This window comes from Acartia tonsa, chromosome 3 (assembly GCF_053477335.1).
Source record: "Acartia tonsa isolate MP-2025a chromosome 3, ASM5347733v1, whole genome shotgun sequence".
Taxonomy (NCBI): domain Eukaryota; kingdom Metazoa; phylum Arthropoda; class Copepoda; order Calanoida; family Acartiidae; genus Acartia; species Acartia tonsa.
The window spans coordinates 42,520,434-42,546,859 of NC_137262.1; the positions used below are offsets into that span (position 1 = coordinate 42,520,434).

The 26,426-nt window shown below is 29.9% G+C and overlaps 1 protein-coding gene across 2 annotated transcripts; it reads right to left on the bottom strand.

Moving 5' to 3' along the window:
- Positions 1-755: 755 nt before the first annotated feature.
- LOC145314252 (uncharacterized) lies at positions 756-8,164 on the bottom strand. 2 transcript variants are annotated; one of them, XM_080154094.1, is made up of 14 exons: positions 8,045-8,164; positions 7,430-7,531; positions 7,072-7,142; positions 6,744-6,821; positions 6,286-6,372; positions 5,802-5,865; positions 5,358-5,397; positions 4,988-5,062; positions 4,299-4,367; positions 3,888-3,965; positions 3,466-3,556; positions 2,781-2,885; positions 1,973-2,033; positions 756-1,535 (listed from the first exon to the last, which is right to left on the bottom strand). In XM_080154094.1, exons 1-14 carry the CDS (start codon positions 8,133-8,135, stop codon positions 1,465-1,467), a joined length of 1,083 nt encoding a protein of 360 aa, XP_080010220.1. In that variant the 5' UTR covers positions 8,136-8,164; the 3' UTR covers positions 756-1,464. The 2 variants fall into 2 exon arrangements, with proteins under 2 accessions (XP_080010220.1, XP_080010221.1); XM_080154095.1 differs by lacking the exon at positions 4,988-5,062.
- Positions 8,165-26,426: the final 18,262 nt, after the last annotated feature.

The following is a 26,426-nucleotide window of genomic DNA, read 5'->3' on the forward strand; positions in this document are numbered from 1 at the left end:
TTAGGAATCAACCCATGAAAGTTAAATCAAAGTACCCAAAGTTTATACAAATAAGATAAAACATTGAGTACCAATGTGATTTACAGTCCAATGTCCCCTCCAACCCTGGCATATGCTAACTTGTTTTTAAAGAAGGTGTATCAACTTTTTTTTTATAGCTAGCCGGTTCTTTTAGTAAGTAGTAGATGTAAAATTTTTCATAGAATTCAGATATGCAATCGGTTTTTTTGTAGACCTCTTATTTTTTAAGTAATTTAAGTTTTTTTAAAAAATAATTAAGTCGGTTTTAAGGTACTAAAACGCAACAAAATAAAAGAAGAAAATGGCCAGTAAGAACAAAAATAGTAAGATCTTTAATTTGACACCTTACTTTTAAAATTCTGTTGAGTAATTATTGAAAAAATCTATTTTTTTAACCTCGGTTTAATAAAAACTTTAGACCTAAATATTTTCTCAAACAGACATAAAAAACATGGGTTCATATATACCTTTAGAATCAGAAAAATATTACGAATCCATTGTAAGCAAAATTGAAAAAAAGTAAAAAAATTAAAAAATTAAAAAATGGCCAATTGTATTTTTTGTTCTGGCAACACTATCGTCTTCCCTTTTTTACCCCCTCTTTACCCCCTCTATACCCCCTTCCCATTTTTATACTCAATTCAAAAGTTAAGACGTTGCCTGTACAATATAATATGATATTTTCATATAATTCCTTTTATTGTAGTTTATATACTATATTCAATATTGTAAACTTTTTTTTTCAATTTTGCTTACAATGGATTCGTAATATTTTTCTGATTCTAAAGGTATATATGAACCCATATTTTTTTACTTGTGAAATGATAAAATTGAGTTCAAAGTTTTTATTCTCGTGGGTTTAAAAAAATCGATTTTTTCAATAATTACCTGACAGAATTGAAAAAGTAAGGTGTCAAATTAAAGATCTTACTATTTTTGTTCATAATGGCCATTTTCTTTCTTTTTTTTGTTGCATTTTAGTACCTTAAAATCGACTTAATTTTTTTTAAAAAAAACTTAAATTACTTAAAAAATAAGAGGTCTACAAAAAAACCGATTGCATATCTGAATTCTATGAAAAATTTTACATCTACTACTTACTAAAAGGACCGGCTAGCTATAAAAAAAAAGTTGATACAACTTCTTTGAAATTTAAAACTGAAGCAACTCTCAGAGATAGAGGGGACATTAGGCTGCTTATTACACTAGATGCCAAAGTCTTATAATAACGTTTTCTTATTAATTGGCTTAACAACCATGGGGACTTTTATTGAATTTTGATTGGTTTATTCATTTAGTTAAGTGTCCAAACTTTTCCATCACTAATTGCAATATAAAGAAAGGGGTAAGTTTGTGTGTAATCATTAGGACTGTCCTTCGATTTATCGGCCATTGTCTTATCCCTTTAGATCCCTGAGTAACTCAAGCTTTAATGTTGTGTATTTACGAGTTTCTGGTCTCAAGGGCATGGAACAAGAATGAGGCCAACCAATGAGAGCCAGCATAATCACTTCCTAAAATAATCAATAAATTAACTAAATTCAGAAATCCAAAGTATAAAAGGAAAATTGTTATTTGATTATAGATATTAGTTCTATATTATCCCTTTTATTCACATCTGCAACTGATTTATAACTTAGCTATATATTTTAAAAATTTATAGGTTAGCATAAGGTCTAGCAAACCGCTCTACCAATCAGGTTTTCCTTTAGCTTTGTATAGGTCATAGGGTACCTTCAACTCCCAAGAGAAATCGCCCCTAGAAAAAAATCAACCCTCCCATTTTTTTTGTCAACTATCTTTTTAAAACTAATGTGACATGCAATTTGAGGCTTCCAGGTTAATAGCGCAAAAATAGATTTACCGCCTGAAAAAATATTATTATCTTTAAAAGAAATAAACTACATATGTATTATATAGGCGCAGTCATTAGTATTTGAATTATACTCACCAACAACGTTGTCAATACTAGTTCGGATATGTTCATCTCCAATAGCATTCAATCTTTCAACCTAAATACAGTTTTAAATTAATTTTGGTATGGTCGGAAGGAAAGGGTTAATTTGTTCTTATTATCCTTAAAAGTTAGTTTCAAATAGTATCGCAAGAGGGAACAATATTATAGTGTTATTTTAATACGTCTACATATAGAACTTTACTTGCAAATAAAACATTTATTTAAAAATAAATTAGTTATTTAAAAATGAAATGCATCTTATATTCTAAATTGATAAATGTATAAAATGAAGGGTTTTTATTATTGATAAAATACATTTATTATTTTATTGCTAACCGATATCAATTATGCATAATACTCTGAGTTGGAATAAATGCTGAAAATAATATTTTAAAAAATTTACTTTCTATTTACTTTAAAATCGTCTGTAGTTCGATAGATGTTACGTATGCAACAATATTCTGTCTGTGTCGCACAGTTAAATTTGTTTAGTAGAGAAGCTACCCCACAATGATGCCTGCCAATCTGAGCGTAACCCTATGCGAAAATGTACTGCTCCTGCTCCTGTTTAATTTTGTGCTTTGTTTCTTTTGTATGTTGTCATTCTTATTTGTACATCCTACTACATAAAGTAGTAAGATTTTCATAACAATTGAACCTTTTAGGAATCTTCAAATACGTCCCGTCCCGGGATGAATTCAGGCGACTTTTTAGTTTTAAATATTAATGTAGTTTTGTGCTATTTTTGTCACTCAAAAACAGAGCGCTTAGATACTAGAAGCGCTAGTTAATTAGATCTTACCATATCCTTATCATCGAGTTTCTTTGTGATGGTGTATAGAGCCCAGGCCCGGGAGAAGTTTAATCCATCCAGGTGAACCAATTTACCGTCAGTTCTGTCTGCCACCTACATATATTTCTCATGAGGTTGCTTTGCTTATTTAATACCTACAACTTTTACTACACAGAAACTGACAATTTCAAACAATTACAAAAGACTCCCTTCCCATACACAGAAAAAAATCTGACATTCTATTAATGAGTTATGAGAGGCACTAAGAATCATATGCGGAAAAAAACTCGATTCTTGCTCTAAAATTTTATCCTAAATATGAAAATAATGGAAACTTGGGTTGTGTTTATAAGCAGCTGTAACCAACAACTGCAATTAATTCGAAATATATTTGGTAATTTAAGCACATTATTTCTTTATTTTTGAAGGCAACTTTTCTTTGTAAAGACTAAATTTTTTATCCGCCGCCAAAATATTTTTTTAGATTTATTTCGCTTGTTGACTATACCTTAATCTTATTCCTGGTTTATAAGAGACAGTAGAATCAGATGAAGTTGTAAATTTTACCAGAATTATTAATTTATATATATTCCTGTTTACAACACTATTATTTATGGTAGGACAGTAAAATAGCCAAAAACGACCCCGGGACCAATTTCACTCCAGCGGTATATTCTTTTATAAGTCGTCTTACCTTGCCAGGTTCTAGAACAAAATTTTCTGCAAAAAGTTGTGGAAGGAATTTCTGCAACCAAACTGAATACTCCAAATCATCATCCAGAATCCTGAAAGTTTATGATTTTCTAGTATGACTTCGAAACCAGTATGGCTGGATTAGAACAGGTTATCAGTCATCCTGAAATTCATACACACCATCGTATTACAGACAATTTTCAATTTAGTCAAGCTTTTCCTGTGCATCATTGGATCTTGGCTATCAACGATTATTTATAGGACTTCTCATGCAGCTGATAAGTATGTACGGGAATAACATGTACGTTCAGCTGTTTGGCAGCTAGTAGCCTTAAAAGTTCATACATGTTTGGAGATAATCGTTCCCAGAAATATTTTACCGTTAACTGCACTAGAGAAAGTTTCTACATTAAGACCACTTACTTTGACATTACTTCAGCTTCTTGAAGACAAGGAGACAAAAAGTCGTATCCGCTTGGCTCATAACGCAGGGGACAATCACTAAACAAGTCATATTTAAGGAGAAAAGTCTTAAATATAAGAATTAAATTTAATAGTGAGGGTTTTTAGAATTAAGGGGATCTTTCTCACAAAGTACCCATCGAGCACTGAACCTTTCCCTCCTTATTTTTGGAATGAATTGAAAATTGGGGTAAGGGGAGGGGATTTTGAAGGGACGGATAAGGGAAGGGGAAGTTAATGGTCGTTCAGTTATAATTATTTGCACTCATAATGAAAAACAGGCCACCACCCAGGTACTACAGACGGACGGACACAATCACTTATAGAATTGCTTCGCTACTAAAAATATTTCAGTACTGATGATATACTTACTAATCAGGTGTATAGAAGGTAAGTGAAACATTTCTAATGACCTCTATTAATTTCTCATTTCCATCTAACCTAAAGATAAAAGAAAAACTAAATTATCAATGTTATATGATAAGTGTAGAAACATTACCTCAGTGATATTATTGTTTGACCCCCCCCCCCCTCCAATGTATCTTTATGTGTTAGCAATTAGTCAAGAGGGAAGGGGGGTTATGTGCTTTACTTGGTGCTTCATTTCATCAATTCATCAATACCAAGCCTTTAAATGAACTTCAAATCAGGGATCTATAGGGATAAGACACTGGCCAATAAATTGATGTACATACCCAATGATGTTATACAAAATTACCCCTGCTGTAAATTAAAATTAGTGGTTTGAACGTTTGGACACTAAACTTAATGAACCAGCCAATCAAAATCTAATAAAAGATCCAAAAGTTTTTAACCAGGGGCGTCCAAGCTTTTTTTTTTTGGGGGGGTGGGATTTACTCCCTTCTAAATGGTTGGGGGTGCCTACAGCACACCTAGGGTAGGGGAAAATTTTAAATGGAGGGTGTAATCCCCACTTTACCCCCCCCCCCTTGAACGTTTATGTTTTTAACCCTAACAAATAAGAAAACATTATTATAAAACTTTGTGAACTAGTGTAATGAATAGCCCAATGCTAACTCCCTACTGGACTTTTAATGTACCTTGCATAATCTAAAGCAAAAACTAGACCAAAAGCTGTGTTGGTATGTTCTCCTACTCTCACTGGATATGATAATCTAAAATAACATGATATATGAAAATTTAATTAATAAGGAAGATTGTGTCTAAGGTGTACCATTAAACAAAACAAAAAAAATTCTGTACTAAGGAAAATTATTCAATATTCTCCCCTAGTAATGACTTTCCCCAAAAACATTTTTATCTAAAAGTGAATGTTTCGCTTTGCAGTTTACAACTAACCATGAAGCATTTCTAACTGACCAACCATTCTGGATAAGAATTTTAGCTAAAAAAATAGTTATTAATTTTGATAATTTAAATACATTTAAATAAATTTAATCTGTGGATTACCTTGGCAAAAAGTCGATGTAAAGATCAGCAATGTAATCAGCTAAAAAAAGACAACATAATAATTTTTGCAAACAGACATCTTAGAGCTGTTTTTAAAAAGTAAAATTTTATAATTATATTTCCAGTAAGGCTTCGAAATTAATTAATATCCGCTGGATTAGAACCGGTTCTCAGCCATACTGAAAAATCATGCATAGAATCGTATTACAGACTTTTTACACGAATTTTGAAGTAAAATTCATAGATAACAAGTTTTGTAAGCCCGAAGGGGCAGAATCGTATTGTAAACAAGTTCCCACGAATAATAACATAAAAATCATATGATTTTTTATTTCAATATCCGCGGAAAGCTGTCTATGATACTATTTGATAAAAAAACCATTAAGTGTAGATGAAATGTATTCTATAAAAAATTATAAACCTTTGATAAGAAAAACCTATTACCTAGAGGTTTTAATATTTGTGCATATTCTTGAAACTTCTCATCCTTGAATAATTCCAATTCTTCCTGCAATTTTAGTGATATTAGGATACAAACAATGTAGTTAATAAGTACAAACTTTGATATATAATGCTAAAATATTACCAAATAAATAATCTGAGTCTTTATTTTTTTATAAAATGAGTTTTATTGAAAGGAGAAGTTAATCAAAGTGATCAAAGAAATGATCACAAATTTTACCTCCCCCCTCCCACTCTAGTGTAGGTAGTTTTTTCCCTATGTCTAACCACTGCGGGGGTAATATCCCCTGCGGGGCTACCCAGTACCCAATACCTAACCTAATTTGACCTAAAGTTATAAACAAACGAAAAACTCCCCTCCCCCTTATTTTCAATATATCTTAATATCAGGGTTCAACAAGGTAGTTTATGTGGATGTGGAAGGGCCCAAAATTTTAAACCCAATTAATATATATATATATAAAACCTGTAATTTAAGTAGCCAAGCCCATCCATAAGTTCTTTCGAATGACTTGCCCCATTTCCTGTTAAAATATGCCAATTCTGTTGCAACCTAAAAAACAAAAATCATTTAATATAGCAGTACAAGATATAGTTGTCTATCTAGCTTTTTCAAGGGTTTGATTAAATGTCTACCTTAAAAGTAAATATTATACATATAAGATGTAATTTTTTTGGTAGTTAATATTTAGCTAACCATTGAACAAATTGATCTCTTCATTTTTAGGTATGCTTCACAAAAGGACCGGATTGCTTTTAGGCTATTTTTATTTAGTCTTGGGGTGGTTTCAGGCTCTTTCTTAGTCTTGAGATGGTTTTAAGTTGGTTTTCTCTCCCCTTACCTCCAAATTAGAATACAAAAACTCTAGAAGCTAGGGGCACGCCGGCTATTTCAATTCAATTTTTTAAATTGTTTACATTTACCTTATCCTCTGTAAATTGTTGGGCAAACAAAGTTCTCACATTCTGATGAAGTTCTGTGTCTGGAAACAAATTAGCGACCTGTACAACAAACAATTATTTTACACAAAATAAACAAATTTAATGCATTCTTAAAAGCGAGTATACCTTAACAGCAAGAAATGATAAAAAAATATTTTTTAATGATATTTTTTGTATGGCAAAATATGTAGGGGTATGTCAACATACCTTTTAAAATCTAAATTGGGAAGGTCTACCTTCCCCCTTTTTTACCCTCTAATGATTTTATACCCATGGTGAATTGCTGTGCACACCACTAATCAATTTTTACCTTAGCAAGTAGCCAATGACCATGAACAGAGCTATGCCAGTCAAAACAGCCATAGAAAATAGGATGCAACTCTAAATATTGAAATATTCAAATATGTATAATAGATATGTAACAACATGTATAAAATCAGTAATTTAATTTAAAATCACCCAACCTCCCCAGATTATTTGGTAATCCCCTTAATTAATGTAGCTCCAAAAAAACATGATCAAAATTTGAGATTAACATTTTTCGTGGAAATGTTTATTACCCTGTGCAACCAATAAAGATTCAATATTACAAATGGCAGAACAATTTTATAAACTTTTGGGGGCATAATCATTTCCAGTCCATTGTCCCCTACCTCCATGTAATTTACCTGAAGGAGCTAGAAGTTCAGTCTGATTTTCCAGAACTTGGCTAAGCTTGTTAGGGTACTCAACATGAGCACAGTGAAGGGGTAGTCCTGCTAGTCTGCTTGCTGAAAAAATTAAAAAAGATACATTTTTACCTCGGTAATTATTTGCTCCATAAATTAAAACAGATCCAAAAATTTTATTGTTCACAAATTGAATTCATTTTAGATTTATAAATAATAAATTGAAATATTGGTTATGATATCAAGGAAAACAAAAATAAGAAAATTAATGAAGCAGATTTAAAGTAACAGAAAATTTTAAAAAGCAACAATGTTTTTCTGTTTGTACTAAAGGATCTCGCTGATAGCTAAACAGATATGGTTCTCCTTTAGAATGTAGCATCTCATAGGTCCTGGAAATGTTTAAAACTATTTTAAGGAGGGTACCACACCCTCCCAAGAGAAATCGACTCTACAAAAAAATGACCCTATTTTTTCTTTTCTAAAGGCCTCTAGGGGCGTAGCCTCTTGCTCTTTAAAAAGATAGAAATTTTATAAAACTTTTGTCTAAAAATAAATGGATTAATATAATTCAAATCTAAAATATATTATAAACCAAGACTCTCAAATGTTTACCTGTTTCATAATCCAACTCTAAATCTACAGATTTATTTTTACCCAAACTAGTAGTCACCATACATAGTAATAATAAATATAACTCTTTCATTTTACCTTCTAAAATTCACAAAATTATTTTTTCACTAAAATATTGATATAATTCCAAAGTAGTGAAGATTAATTTCTTATTCATATCAACTTTTCCCTTATTAGACATATTTTTAGTTTCAGTTCTCTAGATCCCCGGATGTCTATTATAGAGAAAATATAAATGTATAGAGATCTTAATGTAAAAGACAATAAATTATAAATTCATATAAATCCCAAAACAAGGTTAGCAAAATTACCCCTTCTATAGGTTAAATCATATTGGTTTAAAACGTTTGGAGTCTACCATTTTCAAACCAAACAATCAAATATTTGTTCTCAAAGTTTTAGGAAATTTGGGTACAAGTGTTAATTACAGCCCAAAGTCCCCAAATGTCACAAGGATTAAATTTCACATATTATTTTAAAAATTCGATATATTCACATCCATCCCCTTTCAAGTTTATCTTGTAACTAATGTCTTGGTCAAACATTGAGTCCTAGGATACGGGTATAGGTTAATAGAATATAAATTACCTATCTTCTGTTCATTTGTATGGTATTCTTTTAAGTGGGTGTATGTTAAATATATCAATAGAAACTTGTAAATTTATATTATCTTTCAATTACCCTTCCCTGGTTCCCTGATATGTATGCTATATGTATATTTATATCAAACAAGTTTTACAAAAATAGATAAGGGAAAGTTTTTATTTAGGTTGATTGACCATTTAATTACAATTGTCAAAGCGTAGCAGCTCAATAGATGAGGTTGACCCTAATTTAAGCATAGCGTTTTCAATAGATGTTGTCAAGAGGGGTATTAGTTCGAGTTATAGCCAAATACTTTTATAACACCAGTTTCTCTCAAAGTGCCTAGTCCGTCACAGAAACCCAGCCCCATTATTTTGAAGAAAAGATGGGGAAGGGGGGGGGGATTAGTTCTCAGCGTTTTTTTATTTTTTATATTACATCAGTTTAGGTTAGGTTATATTGGGTAAATGATAGCCCCGTAGGGTTGAGACCTCCAGAAGGGGATAAGCACTGTTAATTTATTTTAAAATAACATGAATAAAAAGGTTCTTTGCTCGCTAGGCACTAAGAACCGTAAACAATGTGCCTGTTTCTGGTTGGTGATACTTCATTGTTGTACTTCACGCATCTTTTTCTTGCTTAGTATATTATGTATTTTGATAAGTAAAAAACACGCGAGTAAAAAAAAAATTTTAGAGACAATGATTTTTATCTTATTTAATTAGAGTTAAATTTGATAAAGAATTATAGATATATTCTACAAGGATAGGGTAATAATTAATCTTTCTCCAAATCAATGCAAACATTAAAGTAAAAGAATAATACATTCATTTATATGAAAATAATTTTATTTCTGTTATATTACATTTTCATGAAATTAGTATAAAAAATATATTCAATGATATCTATTTTGTAAGCTTGGAACTTAAGGAAGGGGACTTTATTATTAAAGTAATCGAATAGAGGGGACAGGGGTTAAATGCCTGCATATTCACGGAGTGGACACCCGATGCCGCCTTTCAATTGGGCGGGTCTTTGAAACCTCGGGGCTAAAAAAAACTAGCTTTAATCTTATAATTGTACATTCTATATCCGCGGAAATCCGTTTATAATACGATACGAGAAATAACTATTATCTTGGGTATGTACATCAATTTATCGTTCATTGTCTTATCCATTAAAATCCCTAATAAAATCAATTTAGATTTCCTTTCTAATAATAAAAGCCACAGTTTCTTTGTTATTCACAAATAATAATTAAATTTTTTTACAAATAAAAATATTTTTCTAATGAAGGAAGGAAATTGATTGTAAACTAAATAATTTTTACACCTTTACTTAGAAAATATGTTACTCGATTGTATATTAAGATTGAACAAGAACGATTGTTTCCTGTAACATATGTCTCATTATAAACAATACTTTAAATATTCAACATGCTATCTTATCATTGCACGATTGTCTAAAATACCTAATTTCTATCAAGAGGATTATCTTTATTTTCTTTCTTTGATTTATTATTCTATATCATCATATTCTATGAATGTGAACTTTTGTCCTTGTTGATATTTTGTTTGTGATCTTTATGATCCGCTTTATAATCATGATTTATAAGAATTTTACTAAAATAACAAGTTTGAGTATTGTTCCAAATGGAATGAGACATTTGGTTCTCATCTTCTTTATTAAGAGTATTTTTATGAAAAACAAATCAAAGAGAATCACGAAACCTTTATGAAATAAGGTTAATGTCTTTTGAAACATGACCGACAGACAGACGGACAATCAATGCATAGACTAGATGTGCATATGTCATAGGAATCTTTACAAAAAATTCAACTGTCTATCTTTAATAGCAGCCAAGATATAATTATCTATAATACAAAGTAGAACGATGTTTGTTTGTTTGTCTGTCTGTTTGTTTGTAGCGAAGGATCTCGCTAACCGCTGAACCGATCGGGTTCTCCTTTACAGGGTAGCTTCTCATAGGTCCCGGAAAGGTTTATAACTATTTTCTTGGGGGGTGGGACACCCCCAACCTCCCAAAAAAATGAAAAATAACCCCCCCCAAAAAAAATTTTTTTTTTTTTAAATTTTCTTTTAAATGTAAAATACGAAAAATTGGTTTGATTAAACCTCTTGGGGCAAAGCCCCTAGAGGCTAGGGGCGAAGCCGCTAGTATTATAAAAAAGCGGATTAAACGGAGTCCAAATTTCCGTGTGTTCTTTAAAGACATTTATATCCTGCATAGTGCGCTATAGAGTAGCTGAAACTTCTTAGAAATTAGAATATCAACAAAATGCTTTGTGTATCACCGTATTTTTTATTCAATTCAGTTTAACATTAGCTTAATTTTTGATATAAAAATGTAAAAAAAACTTTCAAAACAAATAAATAAAAAAACATTTCATAATCAGTATAAACTGTTTTTGCATTTTACCATTTAGTATTAATAAACCATTTCTCATATAAAATTTTATGAACATGAAAATATTTGATAAAAAGAAATTGACAGCTATGAAAGAAATTAAGAGTGCTTTTCAAAATCTAGGTTAGGTATTTTAAGTGTTTTGCTCTACATATTACCACTAGTAAAAAATAGAAGAAATGGTCACATTTAGTAAAATATTAAAATTAAGAGCGAAGCTTTTTGGAAGAAAGGAGAAAAGCATGATTTGAAATAATAAAAAATCAAGCAGACATTTATTGTTAAAAAATACGACCCTACAAAAACGTTTCAACATTATGTGAACATCTAATTGAAATCCTCTGAAAGCATCAATCAATTTTGCAAGAATGTGACACAAATTTATACAGACTTGTCAACAAATAGAGAATTTTTATCAGAATAGTATATTCATTATATCAATGTCCCGTTATAAATATAATACAGTAAAATATTAACATTAATACTAAAAGCAATGTAGTGGCGTGTCAACAACCCCTAAAATAGAAAAGATATTGCTAAAATAGCAAGATACTGGGAAGAACTGCTTCCTCCTTTTTTCATCATTCACAAGATTTCAAATGCTCCTTGTAAATAACTGTGCACTCTACTTGATGTCAGTTTAAGTTTTTTAATATCTCAAACCAAGAAATACATAGACTCATCAATCATTTAATTTAAAACTATGTTATTAAAATCTTGCCAATGCAGGGATGAGTTAAAAAGTTCCAGCTGTTGAAGGATATATCACTTTTTCCCCTTCCTAACCATTTTTCCTTGGTATTTTCCCAAATTATGCCCCAACAGCATATAGATTTTTTGCAAGTTGAATTTAAGCAACGAACCGCACCTAATAGATATTTAGTAAAATAAATGTATCTATTACTTCTGGGACAATATTTATATAGCAGGCTGTTAAGAAAATCTTAATTATTTCTCTATTTTATTAATCTTTCATCAAATATAAAATATCTCACGTGTAAATCAGCATGGAGAGTAGGAAATTTCTCACCTACAGACAAACAGACACACATCCTATAGTGTGACGTTAAAATATACTTTTATTATTCCAGGGAAGGAGCGGACAATGACAGATATGGTAATCTACACCTCCATCTTCTCCCCAAAGCATACAATGCAATAAAAAATTAGGGAAATTATAAATTTATGGTCATTTGTGCTACCCTAGTATCTCTGCATAAAAATACTTTTTTATATTTAAGTAAATGTATCTTTTTTTTAAGCGAAGCTTTTCGGCATTTGCTTGTGTAAGTCTGTAATAAAAATTGTTTTGAATTTCAATTATAACGTAGAATGGAGGTTCAATCTTTAATGCGTAGTAACTCTATAATCATTTCGATAAGTCATTTCAAAATTAAATTGTAAAATAATTAATGTTCGCTATGTTCGGAATGTCTGACTTGGTGAGCTTTTCAGTTACAGATAACAGATATTGTTATCCTTGTTTTATAATCAATTTTGTATGACATATCTCACGTGGAATTCACCATGGAAAAAAAACTCTCTCACACACAAACACACAAACACTCAGACACATACACAAACAATTTATGACAAATACATATCATAAAAACATTAAGAGTCCCCCAACTCTCATACTCAAGGACAGACAGACAGACAAACATATGGTAATTTACAGACAGACATAAATGTATTTTTCATAGACATTTTATTGTTCATATTGAAAAAAAACATACATATTTTTTTGAATTAAACATTTGAACTAGGACACATAATTATCATTGAAAGATGTTTCTACTTGATATTTTTATACAGGAATTTCATTTTACATACTCCCGAGGACGAGACAAAAGCAATGGATTTTTTTTTTTTTTTTTTTAAATAATTTTATTGTAATCATTTGCGGTTTTTGTGGTTTGATATGATACGTGTGAGGAAATTTATGCACCCATAGATTTTAAAGTGATTTTTTCCCCCTATTGCTAGAAAATAAATATTAATATATGCTGAAAAGGTATAAGCAAAAAACTTATCATGAGACCATCTCTGATTTATGATGAAAAAATGGACGAACATACAGACATTAAAAGAATATTCAAGAGTAGAGTGGCTCTTTAAAGAAAGCAGCTTACTCAGCCCTTTTATTCTTCTTTTATCCATCAGGGAAAAAAGGTTAGCAAACAGTGAAAAAATTATAGCTTGTAAATTTGATTTTAAGTAATTAAATAAAATCTTATGGTAATAACCCTTCTATGATTTTATAACACTTTTCTTATTTAAAAATAAACTTGTACAAAGCAAAATTTTGTGATATGGCTACCATAGCCGATTCAGCGATGCTAGATTTTTTAAGAACCCACCTCAGACCCTTTATTCCTGCCATCTCTCCCCTACATGTGCTTGTTCTATATTGCATTTAGATATGGAGAGATATCTGTGTGTGTTGTACGCAATTATTTGCGTAAAAAACTGCGCACAATTTACTGCGTAAGTCTGAGAGAGAGCAAGACCGAAAGAATGGGAGAGAAAAAAAAGGAGGCATCTTTATATTGGAACAATATTAATATGTATGTTTAGAAAAGGGAAAGATTTGGCTTGCATAGAGGCCCGTCAAATAATGTATATATGCGTATATGTACAAAATAAAGAAAAAAAAACACTGTTTTTCATGTGATTTTCAATTAATGACTTTATTATTTGAATCCAAATGTTGTAAATAAAAATAAGCCCTAACAAATGCAAAGCTAAAAAGCAATGTTGAAAAAATAACAGCTTCAAAAGGGGGATAGAGAAGGGAGAGGTACTACAAGAGAGAGAAAAATGTAAAAACCCCGAGAGTATGGATAGATAGATAGATGTTACAGTGGCCGTACATGATGGATAGATAGATTTGTGTTGTGAGTAAGTTATAGTTTGTATATAGTATAGTTAGGTTAGTGTGAACCAATACTTCTGTGAGAAAGCAACATATTAGTCCTCTCATCTTATTAAACATAGAAAAATTCACAAAAAATCTACGCAAAATTAAGTTTTTGCTTAAAGTGATTTTTAAGAATGATTAATACAAATTAAAATAATAATCATATATTTAGTAATTTTTTTTACCAAATTTATGGTTTGTTTTTTTACAAGGTCATATTTCAATTATATTACTTGTAATATGGTAGAAAAGGTTTATTATATAATAGGTATATATTTGTATATCTATGAGAATTAAAGCCTTAACTATTAGTTTATCTATAGCCTCATAAAAAGGTGTAAATTTGTCGAATATTATACCAAAGGTAAGTGGAAGAAATTAAAATATATGTTTCTTGTTTTATATAAAAAATATTTAATTTTTACTATTGTTTTTGAAGTGGGGTTATGTACCAACTAAATTGGACGTTTTTGACCGATACTGCATAGATCAAGGTCATGACTTAAAATTAAAATATATTTTTTAAAATTGTATTAGATTTTATGTGGTTTATCTTTTTTTCGGGACATATGTATCTATGGCACCCAAAGAAAACCTATTAGAATCCAAACACTTTTATCTCTAAAAATAATCATTATAAAGCATTATTTTGCAGTTGCCCTATTCCTGTTTAAATCTACCTTTCCTGGATTTTATGAATCCAATTAGGGAGGTTGGAACCACTTTTCAGAAGTAGAAATCCTAATATATAAAGTAGTAAGTTCTTTTTTGTCTGTAGCGAAGGATCTCGATAACTGCTGAACCGATATGTTCCTCCTTTACAGTGAAGCTACTTATAGGTCTCGGGTTTTAGGCTATACTATTTTTATAAAAAGTCCGGATAGGTATGGATTTAGGCTATTTTTCTGCCCTTCCATTTCTTCTATACAGAGCACCTAGATACTAGAGGCGTAGCCGCTAGTATTATTTAAACTAGTAACGTTGCTCTTGACAGTTTAGTCTACTTCAATTTAAATGGTTTTACCCTTTCAACTGTTTTAGGTATCTATTAAAGTAAAAGAATAGAGGGGACATGTGCTATAAGAAACTCTCCCATCAGGACAGGGACTGTTTTCCGATTTTGTATTGGGTCTTTGAAATCTGCTAATAGCATAGGAAATGTAAACAAACCCGAGTCCCTACAAAAGAACAAAAAGCAATTTGCTAGCAGTCGAAAACGGCCTCAGCTACTTGGGGAAGGTAGTTGTCTGGATCATACATCTATGCTTTCTGATTTCTGATAGAATATATTGGAATATTTCTAATACTGATGAAATAACGAACCAATGTACGTTTTTCTACAGTGTATGATTCATCAAATAACCAATTCTATTTCTCTAGTTACAAGAGTAGACGTTTATTAAAGAACTACAGTTATATAAGTTTAAAGCTTTCTATGATAATAATACTTATATAAAAGTAATAGGATGTCTATCTGTATGTAGCCTAAGATCTCACAAATTGTTGTATTGTTTTGGTTCTCCTTTATAATGAAGCATCTTTAGATCAAAAGAAGAATTTAACTATTGTCTTTCCCTCCACCACATCTTTTAGGTGTCCCTAGTGGCCTCTAGAGGCGTATCTGCTAGTTTTACTAAAACCATTAGATTTGTTTTCTATCTGTCCTTCCTTTTCAGCTTCATGCTAAAGGGATTTTAAAAAATTTATTATTTTTTTTTATTGTTATCTGTTTTCAATAATTGTTTGCTTTGAGCTTCTATTAACATTATTTTTCTTATTTTAAGCTATTTGAAGTTTTATATTTTAGGGCAATTGAATTTGCTTAGTAACTTATGTATGTATGAAACTTGATCTATTAAATTTTGTTAAAAATTGTTTGCGCATGTGTAATTTTTTAAGCTACTATTTAAGTCATTTAATTAGTTTGGACTTAATTTGATTTGGCACATACATACAATGCCAAAGTTTTTAGAGGAAAATATGAATAAGAAGGATAGGAAATAAAGAATAATTTTAAATTGAAAAAGTAATTTTTCTTTCCAAAGAACAAGACAAAATATGTTGGTGTTATAGTTACTTTAAAATCAGTTTTATTTGATATGAATTTGATCGTTCTTGGTCAAATAAAAATTAAACAAAATATTTAATAGTACAAATATTTATAAATTTTTTGACAGTTTAAGAATTGAGAAATCTTCCTATTACTGGTCCTGTAAGTATTTATTATAAACCTCTGTCTATCTAGGTTTTTTCAATTATTATTTTTGTCTGTCAAAATTTGTGGCTATAAATAGACATCCTGGAAAATTATTTTTTTTCTGTCTACCTCTAAGGATTATTAGGGATAAGACAATAGACGATGAATTTATATACATTATACATATCTCATGATGATAAACATAATCAACCCGTCTTATTGGTTGAAAAGTTTGGACACTACTAGTTTGAAACGAACCTACCATAATTTAAAAAGTACAAAATTTTTTGAAAAAGAGAATTATATAACGTGATTATAAAACTTTGGTTACCATTGAAATTTTCAATCCACTGTCCCCTCCCTCCCTGCTGGTTGTAAACGTAGTGGTTGAATTGTACACAATCCAGAAAATTGTATTTGGCCTTTCCATTTCAATGTTGCTCAAATACTGTTAATTTTTTCCCCGTAAAAATTTATTTACTAAAAAGTTTTTTTTATACATAACAGCTCAACTTTCTAAAAAAAAATCAAAGTACGTATTTATCTTTAATATAAATGGCATAAAATGGTTTTAAACTTATATTAACTCACATAAAGACATAGAAAGTTTTAAAAAGGATATTTAATATTCATATAGGACAACAGATAAGGACGTCAAAGGAGGGAGGGGTAATGGGATGTAGGCAAGGCACCCCCAAACTTTAGAAATACCTTAGATTACCACCGAAAAAATTTTTAAACCCGCATTACCCCACTCCTAAATATAAGCTTGGACATTAACAACAGATATCTTAATTAGACTTATAGAGAAGATTTGCAATTAGGTATTTCAAAAAGCTAATACCTTTTTTTTGCTAAAGAAGTTGTATCAACTTTTTTTTTTATAGCTAGCCGGTCCTTTTAGTAAGTAGTAGATGTAAAATTTTTCATAGAATTCAGATATGCAATCGTTTTTTTTGTAGACCTCTTATTTTTAAAGTAATTTAAGTTTTTTAAAAAAAAAAATTAAGTCGATTTTAAGGTACTAAAATGCAACAAAAAAAAGAAAGAAAATGGCCATTATGAACAAAAATAGTAAGATCTTTAATTTGACACCTTACTTTTTCAATTCTGTCAGGTAATTATTGAAAAAATCGATTTTTTTAAACCCACGAGAATAAAAACTTTGAACTCAATTTTATCATTTCACAAGTAAAAAAATATGGGTTCATATATACCTTTAGAATCAGAAAAATATTACGAATCCATTGTAAGCAAAATTGAAAGAAAAAGTTTACAATATAGTATATAAACTACAATAAAAGGAATTATATGAAAATATCATATTATATTGTACAGGCAACGTCTTAACTTTTGAATTGAGTATAAAAATGGGAAGGGGGTATAGAGGGGGTAAAGAGGGGGTAAAAAAGGGAAGACAATAGTGTTGCCAGAACAAAAAATACAATTGGCCATTTTTTAATTTTTTAATTTTTTTACTTTTTTTCAATTTTGCTTACAATGGATTCGTAATATTTTTCTGATTCTAAAGGTATATATGAACCCATGTTTTTTTATGTCTGTTTGAGAAAATATTTAGGTCTAAAGTTTTTATTAAACCGAGGTTAAAAAAATAGATTTTTTCAATAATTACTCAACAGAATTTTAAAAGTAAGGTGTCAAATTAAAGATCTTACTATTTTTGTTCTTACTGGCCATTTTCTTCTTTTATTTTGTTGCGTTTTAGTACCTTAAAACCGACTTAATTATTTTTTAAAAAAACTTAAATTACTTAAAAAATAAGAGGTCTACAAAAAAACCGATTGCATATCTGAATTCTATGAAAAATTTTACATCTACTACTTACTAAAAGAACCGGCTAGCTATAAAAAAAAAAGTTGATACACCTTCTTTTTAAAAAAATGTTGAAATATCAATATCGTTTTGGAAAGGATATACAATGTTTTTGTATTTTGTATCTTTACTCCATGCACAATGGGATAATCTTATTAAGCAAAGAGTTTGAATCATATGATTTATATTTGATCCAATTGTACATAATGAGCGCAGAGGAAGCATTGTTAATTCTTTATTTGAATTTGCATAAAAAAATGATATATTTTTAAATTAAAAAAAATGGAATAAAATAACTTAAATAATATTTTGACCTAGGTAAACTTATTTCTAATGGGTTTTCTTATCTTTAAAATATATATGCCTGTCAGTTATCTTTTTTTTTATGATAGACATGACTACAGGTACTATTATTTTTTCAAAGCATAATTGTATATTTATAAAACTATTCCGAATTTGTAAGATGGTGGACAGAAATCATCTTCCTTACTGAGAATTTGTAAGAAAAAGCCTTCTTATACCCAAGGAAGGCAATTTCAGTCCTTTTTAGGAATGAGTTCATTTCCTTCATATGATCCACTATTCCTTCCAGTCCTGTGATAGTATTTTTTCCATTGTTATGGTTATTGACATTTCTTGGACTTGGACATTGAGACAGGAATACTGAATGATATTCAGCAGTTTTAATCCTGTATTGTTTTTGCAGTTTTCTAGTTATTTAACCACTTTTTCAAAAAATTTTGACATGTCATTGTCCATTTGTTTCTTTAATAATCGATTCAATACTTAATCTCATATACATTTTTAAATACTAGTGGCGTCGCCCATAGAAGCCTCTAGGGGCACTTAAGGTTTGAGGTCAACTTTAATTAAAAGGATGAAGATACCCTTTCTCAAAATAGTTAAAAATCTTCCCTGTTCCTATAAGAAGCTCCACTGTTGAGAAGAACCACATCGGTTCAGCGGTTAGCGAGATCCTTCGCTAAAGATAAAAAAGGTTACTACTTTATATAATAGGATATGATTCTAATTGATAAAAGAATCTGAATTTTTATACCTGGCTTTGGAGGTAGACAAAGAGTTGTACTATATATAGGAAAGTGTTTCTGTAGTATTACCAAAAAAAAGAGTCGCACAGTTAATTTTGCACAGGTTAACCTATAAAATTTTATCTGATTGCTGTAAACAAAACTTACTTTTGGCCCTTTATACTTTTTTTTTGCAAGAATATAGTTTTTTCTAGTCACATAAATTTGCTTTTTTGTGGGTTATTGTTTTTGAAGGAAGTTGTACCTTAAGAATTTCATAATCTAACCTTTTTATTTTCTGGACAATCCAATGTTTTTGTAGCGAAAATACTCTACAAGCCTTGAAATTTATTTTCGTTTGTACGTCTTAATTTACTGTAGATTTGATCTTATTTTGAAAATAACAAATGAGTCAAAAATATTTTAAATGGGTGTACATTAAGTTTAAGGTTACCTTTTGTTTAACAATCAGCCCAAAATATTTGTCTTTAAGTGAAATATGCAATTTTGTGCATTTCTTGTTAATTGACAAATGCTTAAAGATTTTTTAGAGGTCAAGGTAGTGAAAAAATACAGGAAAAATACATTTTTTGTAAACAATTTTTAAATTAACATGATTTTCGTTGATAAATGCATTCAATTGTATAGTCATGTAATTAATATTATTTTTCAATGATTTTTAATAAAAAAATATTTCAAACTTGTATCTAATATCTTAAAGCTTCCCTTCAAAACACAGACATTAGAGATAGATATAGAGACATCTTTTATCTTCTTATACCATTGGACTTACATAACGATTAACTTGTATAATAGCTCCGCTTCTATAAATGCACCAGAGTTTATTTTTGGCATTTTCAATAAAATATTTGGGTCAAAAGGGTTAATCATAATTCCACAAAATATATTTTTGTTCAGTTTATCAAATAATTTTAAATATAATCAAAACAAGGGTGATTTCTTCCGATCTTTGTGAAGCTCAGATGCTAAGAAAAATCAATTCGGTAGTTGCTGAACCCGACAGACAGACAAACAGACAGAAACCTTTCTATATTGTATTATAAAAAAACCTTTTCTTTTTTATTCAAATGTTTTAAACATGTTATTGCCAAAAAAATAAAAAGCTTAAATGTTTATTTTTAAAAAATCCCTGAAAATCTTTATTTTCAAATGTGTGACTTAAATTGCCTTTTAATGCTATTTAAAAGGTCGCATGAATGTATTTCTCAGTATTAACACTTTTACATTTCAAATGATTTACGTGATTTTAGTTTTATGCGCTTTTTAAAAGCGAAGCTTTTCTATAATTAGGGTCGGTCCGTACGTCCGTCCGTCCGTCCGTACGTCCGTCCGTCCGAGATAGATAGCTTTTATTCGTTAATTTAGGCAGGTTAGAATTGTCCTATCGATTTCAAACTTTGCATGATGATTCCTGTAGTAGTTAGGTACGAGTTAGAAAGCGTAGCAACTCTATAATCATCACCAGAATGTCCGTACGTCCATTTTAAACATGTTGATTCTTCTACTTTTTTAAAAACAAATTTTTATGTGATCTAATTTTCCGTTGAATCTGATTTTTTGTATATTGATTCCTGGGACAACAAAGAACAATAGTATAAACGAAGTAACTCTAAAATCAAGTCCTAAAAATGTAAGTATGTTAATGTCCGTTTGTCCTTCCGTTTCAGTGCTTCGCTTTTATGGATGTTGCCATCCTTGTTACATGATAATTTCATAACCGTTTTATAAAATTGCTAGGTATAACTTCTGTGAGTTTCATATCATACAAATATCTTAAACGCAACTTATTACAACTCAGGCATCTAAAGAGATAAGACAATGGCCGATAATTGATATACATCCCCTATAGTGATACACAAAATTACCCCTTCTGTATCTTACAATTAGTGGTTGAAATGTTTTGACACTCAACTTAATAAACCAACCAACCAACCAACCAAAAACTCAATTAAAGCCCCCAAAGTTAATATAAAGATTTGGGAACTAGTGTAATAAACAGCCCAATGTCAACTCTGTCCCTGATTACTACTGCATAAATTACTACATACTTATAGCTCCAATCGCACCTGTATACTGTATAGTAATCGCGCTTTAAACTTCTCGAATGGCTCTAGGTGGACGTTTCTCATTTAATAAAACATTTGTAGATAAAATTACTAAAATAATTGAAAAGTAACAAAATTACAAAATGTGGGAGCATTTTATGAAGGGAGGAAGGAAGGTACCCTAAGTTTTAGAAATACAAGTATTTTTTTTAGGGGGGGGGGATACTAGATAAGATATACCATTCTTGACCCAATCAGTTCAGTAGTTAGCCAGATCATAGTGGAAAGACACATATTATTGTGGCAAAAATGGCATAAACTAAATTCTATAGGAGCTATACACTTCTCGATAAAATATTTGCAAAATATTCCTAAAAATATGTTCATATGAAAACAAGGATTATAATTTCCAATAGCGGGGCCGAAAAGAGATTATAATATTTCTGTTGCAAAGGAATTCCGCGCATTTTTCTTGGGGTAAAGGGAGTAAAAGATTTGTAAAGTGGGTGTGGTAATATTAATCATTGGAAGGGTGGGGGGGGGGGAGGGGGTTAGGGGGGTGGGTATTAACCCGCATTGTACTTCATCTCTGTTGATTCTGGAAGTATTTTGTTGACACACATTATTAAGTTTATTTCAACGAAATGATATCCATAACTGACACACTCTCGCAGGCTGTCCATAACACAAAGTCTTATGCAGTAGCTTTGCTACTAAATTCGATCTATATAAATTGAGTATGCGTGTGTGTGTGTGTGTGTGTGTGTGTGTGAACAGTATTTTTCAGTATTCAAATGCAGAATGTGTCTATTACAGTTAAGAAGATTTTTATGGCCAATTTTTGGATATCTGGATGAAATGTTACACCTTGCTCTTTTTGGGAGCGTAGCTTTTCAATAATTTCGTTAAAGATAAGTAACATAGTCTGCAATGTGGAGTAGTGCTGCTTTCATAATGATACAAATTTGATTAGGAATTCTGTGTGTCTTTCTGTCTGCATTTATGCCTCAAGATCTTGTAAACCACTGAGCTAATCAATCCAATTTAAAATTTTTGCAATGGTCTAAGTAAGGTTTTAGGCTATTTTGGGAGGGTTTCTCATCCTATTCGAGATATCAAAGACTAATTCCCCCTTACCGGCAAAAGCTCTCCTTCTTTTGTTTGAAATGTTTCTTGTTAAAACGATTTATTTCACACAAAGAGAGTTTTATTTGCAATATATTTTTGCCATAAAGGTTTATAGATGAAATATTTTTCTCACTGTTGTTTTTGAAAACAACAGTTAAAAATGTTTTATAGTTGGATTAAAAAGTAATAAAATGTTTGTCCGTCTACCTAGAAGATCTCTCTCTAAAGAATATAAACCAAATAACCAACATAGTCTTGAAAATGTACAGAATAACTGTAATTATTATTTTTTCCCGATAAATGCAAAAAATAATTGATTAGACAAATAACTTACTTTTTACTTGTTAAGAACAACTAACTCAAAATATTGTCATTTTCCTACTATTATTAAAATTTAGAATGAAACAGCCGATTAGCGGCTGTAAAGTTTTGAAACTGTAACTGGATACCTTATATCAGGCATTTTTCTGGTTTCCAGTCGATATTGAATGCCACTTTTCCGGTAGCCGATTTTGTAATGGTATGCTAGTCTAATACTGATGGCTATGACAACAGGGTGCGGCAGGGGATAAGTAATTCTACTAGGAGAAAAAAGGACAAGTCCTAATTATTAATGAGGTTTTAATTACCAATTTCCTGGAGTAACTAGAAAGAAAAAAGTATGTAGACTTTTTTGACACGTCAGATATTATTTGTGACCACTTTCTATTACCATTTTTAATTAATATAAAAGACTATTTCCTTTCAAATTTAATAAGCATGACTATACTTTATGAAGAAATCTTTAGTCAAAATAAATAGACAGTTATAATCTTAGTTAAATGTATCTTAAATATACAAACAAAATAATTATAAAAGCATAAAATATATGTTATAATTACTCTATAGTGTCTTAAAAAATATTAATTAAGATCAAAAAAGCCCGTTTATTATTGATGTAAATTTAATGTTCAACTTGGCAAATAAAAATTATTATAAAAGCAAAGTTGTATAAATCAATATTTTCTGATATTAATTTGGCTTTTAGATATTTTATACTGACTTTAATAGCATTAATTAAGGTTTAAAAAGCTCATTGATCTGAATTGATATAGATAAAAAGCGTCAAAAATTTACAATTAAAAAATCATTATAAAATCAAAGTTGTATAAAGCGAATGTTCTGTTATTAATATAGTTGTTAATTATGTACTTTATACTGTCTTTATTAGCTTTAATTAAGGTCAAATAGCTTACAGATCTGAATTGATATAGATATAATGTTTGTTATGTGTGTCCAAAATGTACAGTTAAAATTTGTTATAAAAGCAAAGTTGTAAAAAGCAAAATGTTCTGTTATTACTAAGGCTGTTTATTACCTTATACTGTCTTTTATAGCATTAATTAAGGTCAAAATGACTTATTTATCTGTTTTTATAAAGATATATAATGTTGGTCAAGCATCTAATAAAGATTGCTAAATTGCACCACATTTTCCAGCGTCCTTCTCACATTTATATAGTTAGATAACTATACATAGGATGTATAAATAGGAACGTGGTTATTTTAACATTACAGTATGTTCATCAAAATTAAATTTAGTTATTTAACTTCAAATGAATAGTTTAAATTCAATTTTCATGCACGTTAATTTTTTTCCCGTTTTTTAACATGTGTAATTTTTTTAGCATGTTTAATTTTTTGTGTTTATTATTCAAGTCAGAAGACGAATGCATTTAAATTCAAAAATGTTCTCGGCAGCCGGCCACCTTAAAAAGGTTTTGAAATCTTTTTGTTTATATCTTTAGATATTTAAGTCGGCGGCTAGTGCGCAGCTGTCATTTAAATACCTAAACTACAACTTTCAATATAAGAGTTAGAAGTCATAATTTTCATTATTTTAAAAATTAAGATAACATTTAACAAGAATAAAAATATTTTGAGCTAACATTTTTACAGGATTTAAAATATTTTTATTTGGTAAAGAGGAATAAAAATTTATTTGAATTGCAATTGCATGATTCCATCAAAAAAAAGCAAGAATGAAAAAAATTCAAAGAAGATCAAATAATGTAACAGGAATCAAAGGAGTTAAATCCTGAGAAAAATAGATTTGAATTAAAAAAAGATGATTATTCTGTAAAACTGGATTTCAATAACATAAATTGTAGAGTATCTCTGCTCTCTAAAGAATGTAAAAAAAGAAGAATATGTTTGAAACGTGATATATTTTTATTGGATCCGAAGAAGTAGAATTTTACAGTATTATTTTTTTGATATGTTTCGTTATCCCCCTCAGAACAAATTTGTAAAAAACAAAACTATCAGAATCAATACTAGATTCTTTATCCTACACTGTTAATTGTTTTGAGATATGAACATGCAGTTTCAAAGACAATTCTTAATTATAGAATAGTTGCAAAACTAAGAGTTAAACTCAAATTGACCAGACGAGGCAGAATTTTATTACATTTGACTGGATATCAAGATATTGCATAAATACGTGGAATACTTTTTATCACAGAAAATATATCTGACAACAGGAGAGGAGCGCAGCTATTCTATATTAGAGTTTATCCTGTGAGCGTCCGACATTCGGTAGAGGGTTCTTAAAATGTTTATCATTTATTTAAAAACAAGTATTTAACCTGTATTTATTGACAAGTTTATTCCTTTTTTAATTATCTATCCACTTTCTTCTTTTCTACGAGGGGAGAGGAAAAAACCTTTTTGAATAATTTCCAATAATATTATTCCCTCCCAAGTTCTAAGGGTTTTTCTTCCCAGTCTTACCAATTCCAGTTTGGAACCTGAAATCCCCTAATTTTGTAACTTTTTCGAATTATTGTCTTGTTGTGTATGATTGTTGAAACCATATCAAGAAACAAAAATATTCCATAAAAACTGATCTTTGGGCATAAAAATTAATTTGTCTGGAAAGTCTTTGGCTTGCAAATGACTTTTACTAAAAGAATAATCATTATTTCAAGAATAATTTGATAAACATCTTGACTGAAAAAAAGATAAAATATTCTAGCAAAATCTTCAAGACTGACTAAGTATCTTCAATATTTTTTTTTGCATTATCCAGTTTCTTTAACAGGATGTTTTTAGGGGGTAATACCACTCCCACTTACATTAAAGGTCCTTGAAATTTTTTTTCTTCAATAATTAATTTTAATTTACGTAACCCCTTATTCTTGTAGTTTATTATTACTGTCGTGTCCAGAGTCTAATCATATTTTACAAACTTTTTTATTGTACTTTAAGTATTGTGTAAATTATTATGGATCTAAAGGGATACGACAATGAAAAAATTGATGTACGTTATTATAAAACTTTTGGGGACTAGGGTATAAACAGCAAATTGTTCCCCCCCCCCCCCCTCCTTGGTAAACTATGTTTTTATTATTCTTTATTTGTGGCAAATATGATATTGCTGTAATTATTATTAGCATGTCTTGTGTATAAGGCAGTAAAGTATTTTGTTTGTCTGTTAAAATCTCGCAAATCAATTATATTCGCTATCTATATGCCCACTTCATTGGCATTTAAACACAAAGCCTTTCGGTGCTAAAGGTGCAGTCACTAATTTACCTAAAAAGTGTTATTCTATCAAAGATCCTAACTACAGAAGACATAGAAATGAAATATTGTTAAACTTTCTCTTAGAGACAGAATATAAACACTCTCACAGTGTTTTTATCATTTGACAAATATTATTTTTGTGTGATGTAAACATAAAGCAAAGTATTAAGATGTATAAGAAATATAAAAATATAAAACATTTTTCCAGTATAGCTTCGAAACCGATTAATATTCACTGGATTAGAATCGGTTCTCAGCCATACTCTTAGCCTTTTGGGCATAACACCACTTGTTTTAATCCTTCAATTTTTCATTCTTATATCCGCGGAAATCTGTCTATAATACGATGTGATTTTGTCTTTAGTAACTTTTGTTTATCCTTTATATTGCTTTTACCTTTTTTATATCATGTTCTATTTTGAGTGTTTATGTGATAAGTCATACAACGGATAAGAAATAATGAAAATTGACCTAGCTATTAAATTGTTGATTTTTCACCAACAGTTTTATATTCCCACCATTTCTAACACTTTTTCGGCACGTCAAAGTTTTCAACCCAAATGAATGTTGATCTTCAAATTAATGGGAAAAGTTGGTGGAGGATTTTTATGAA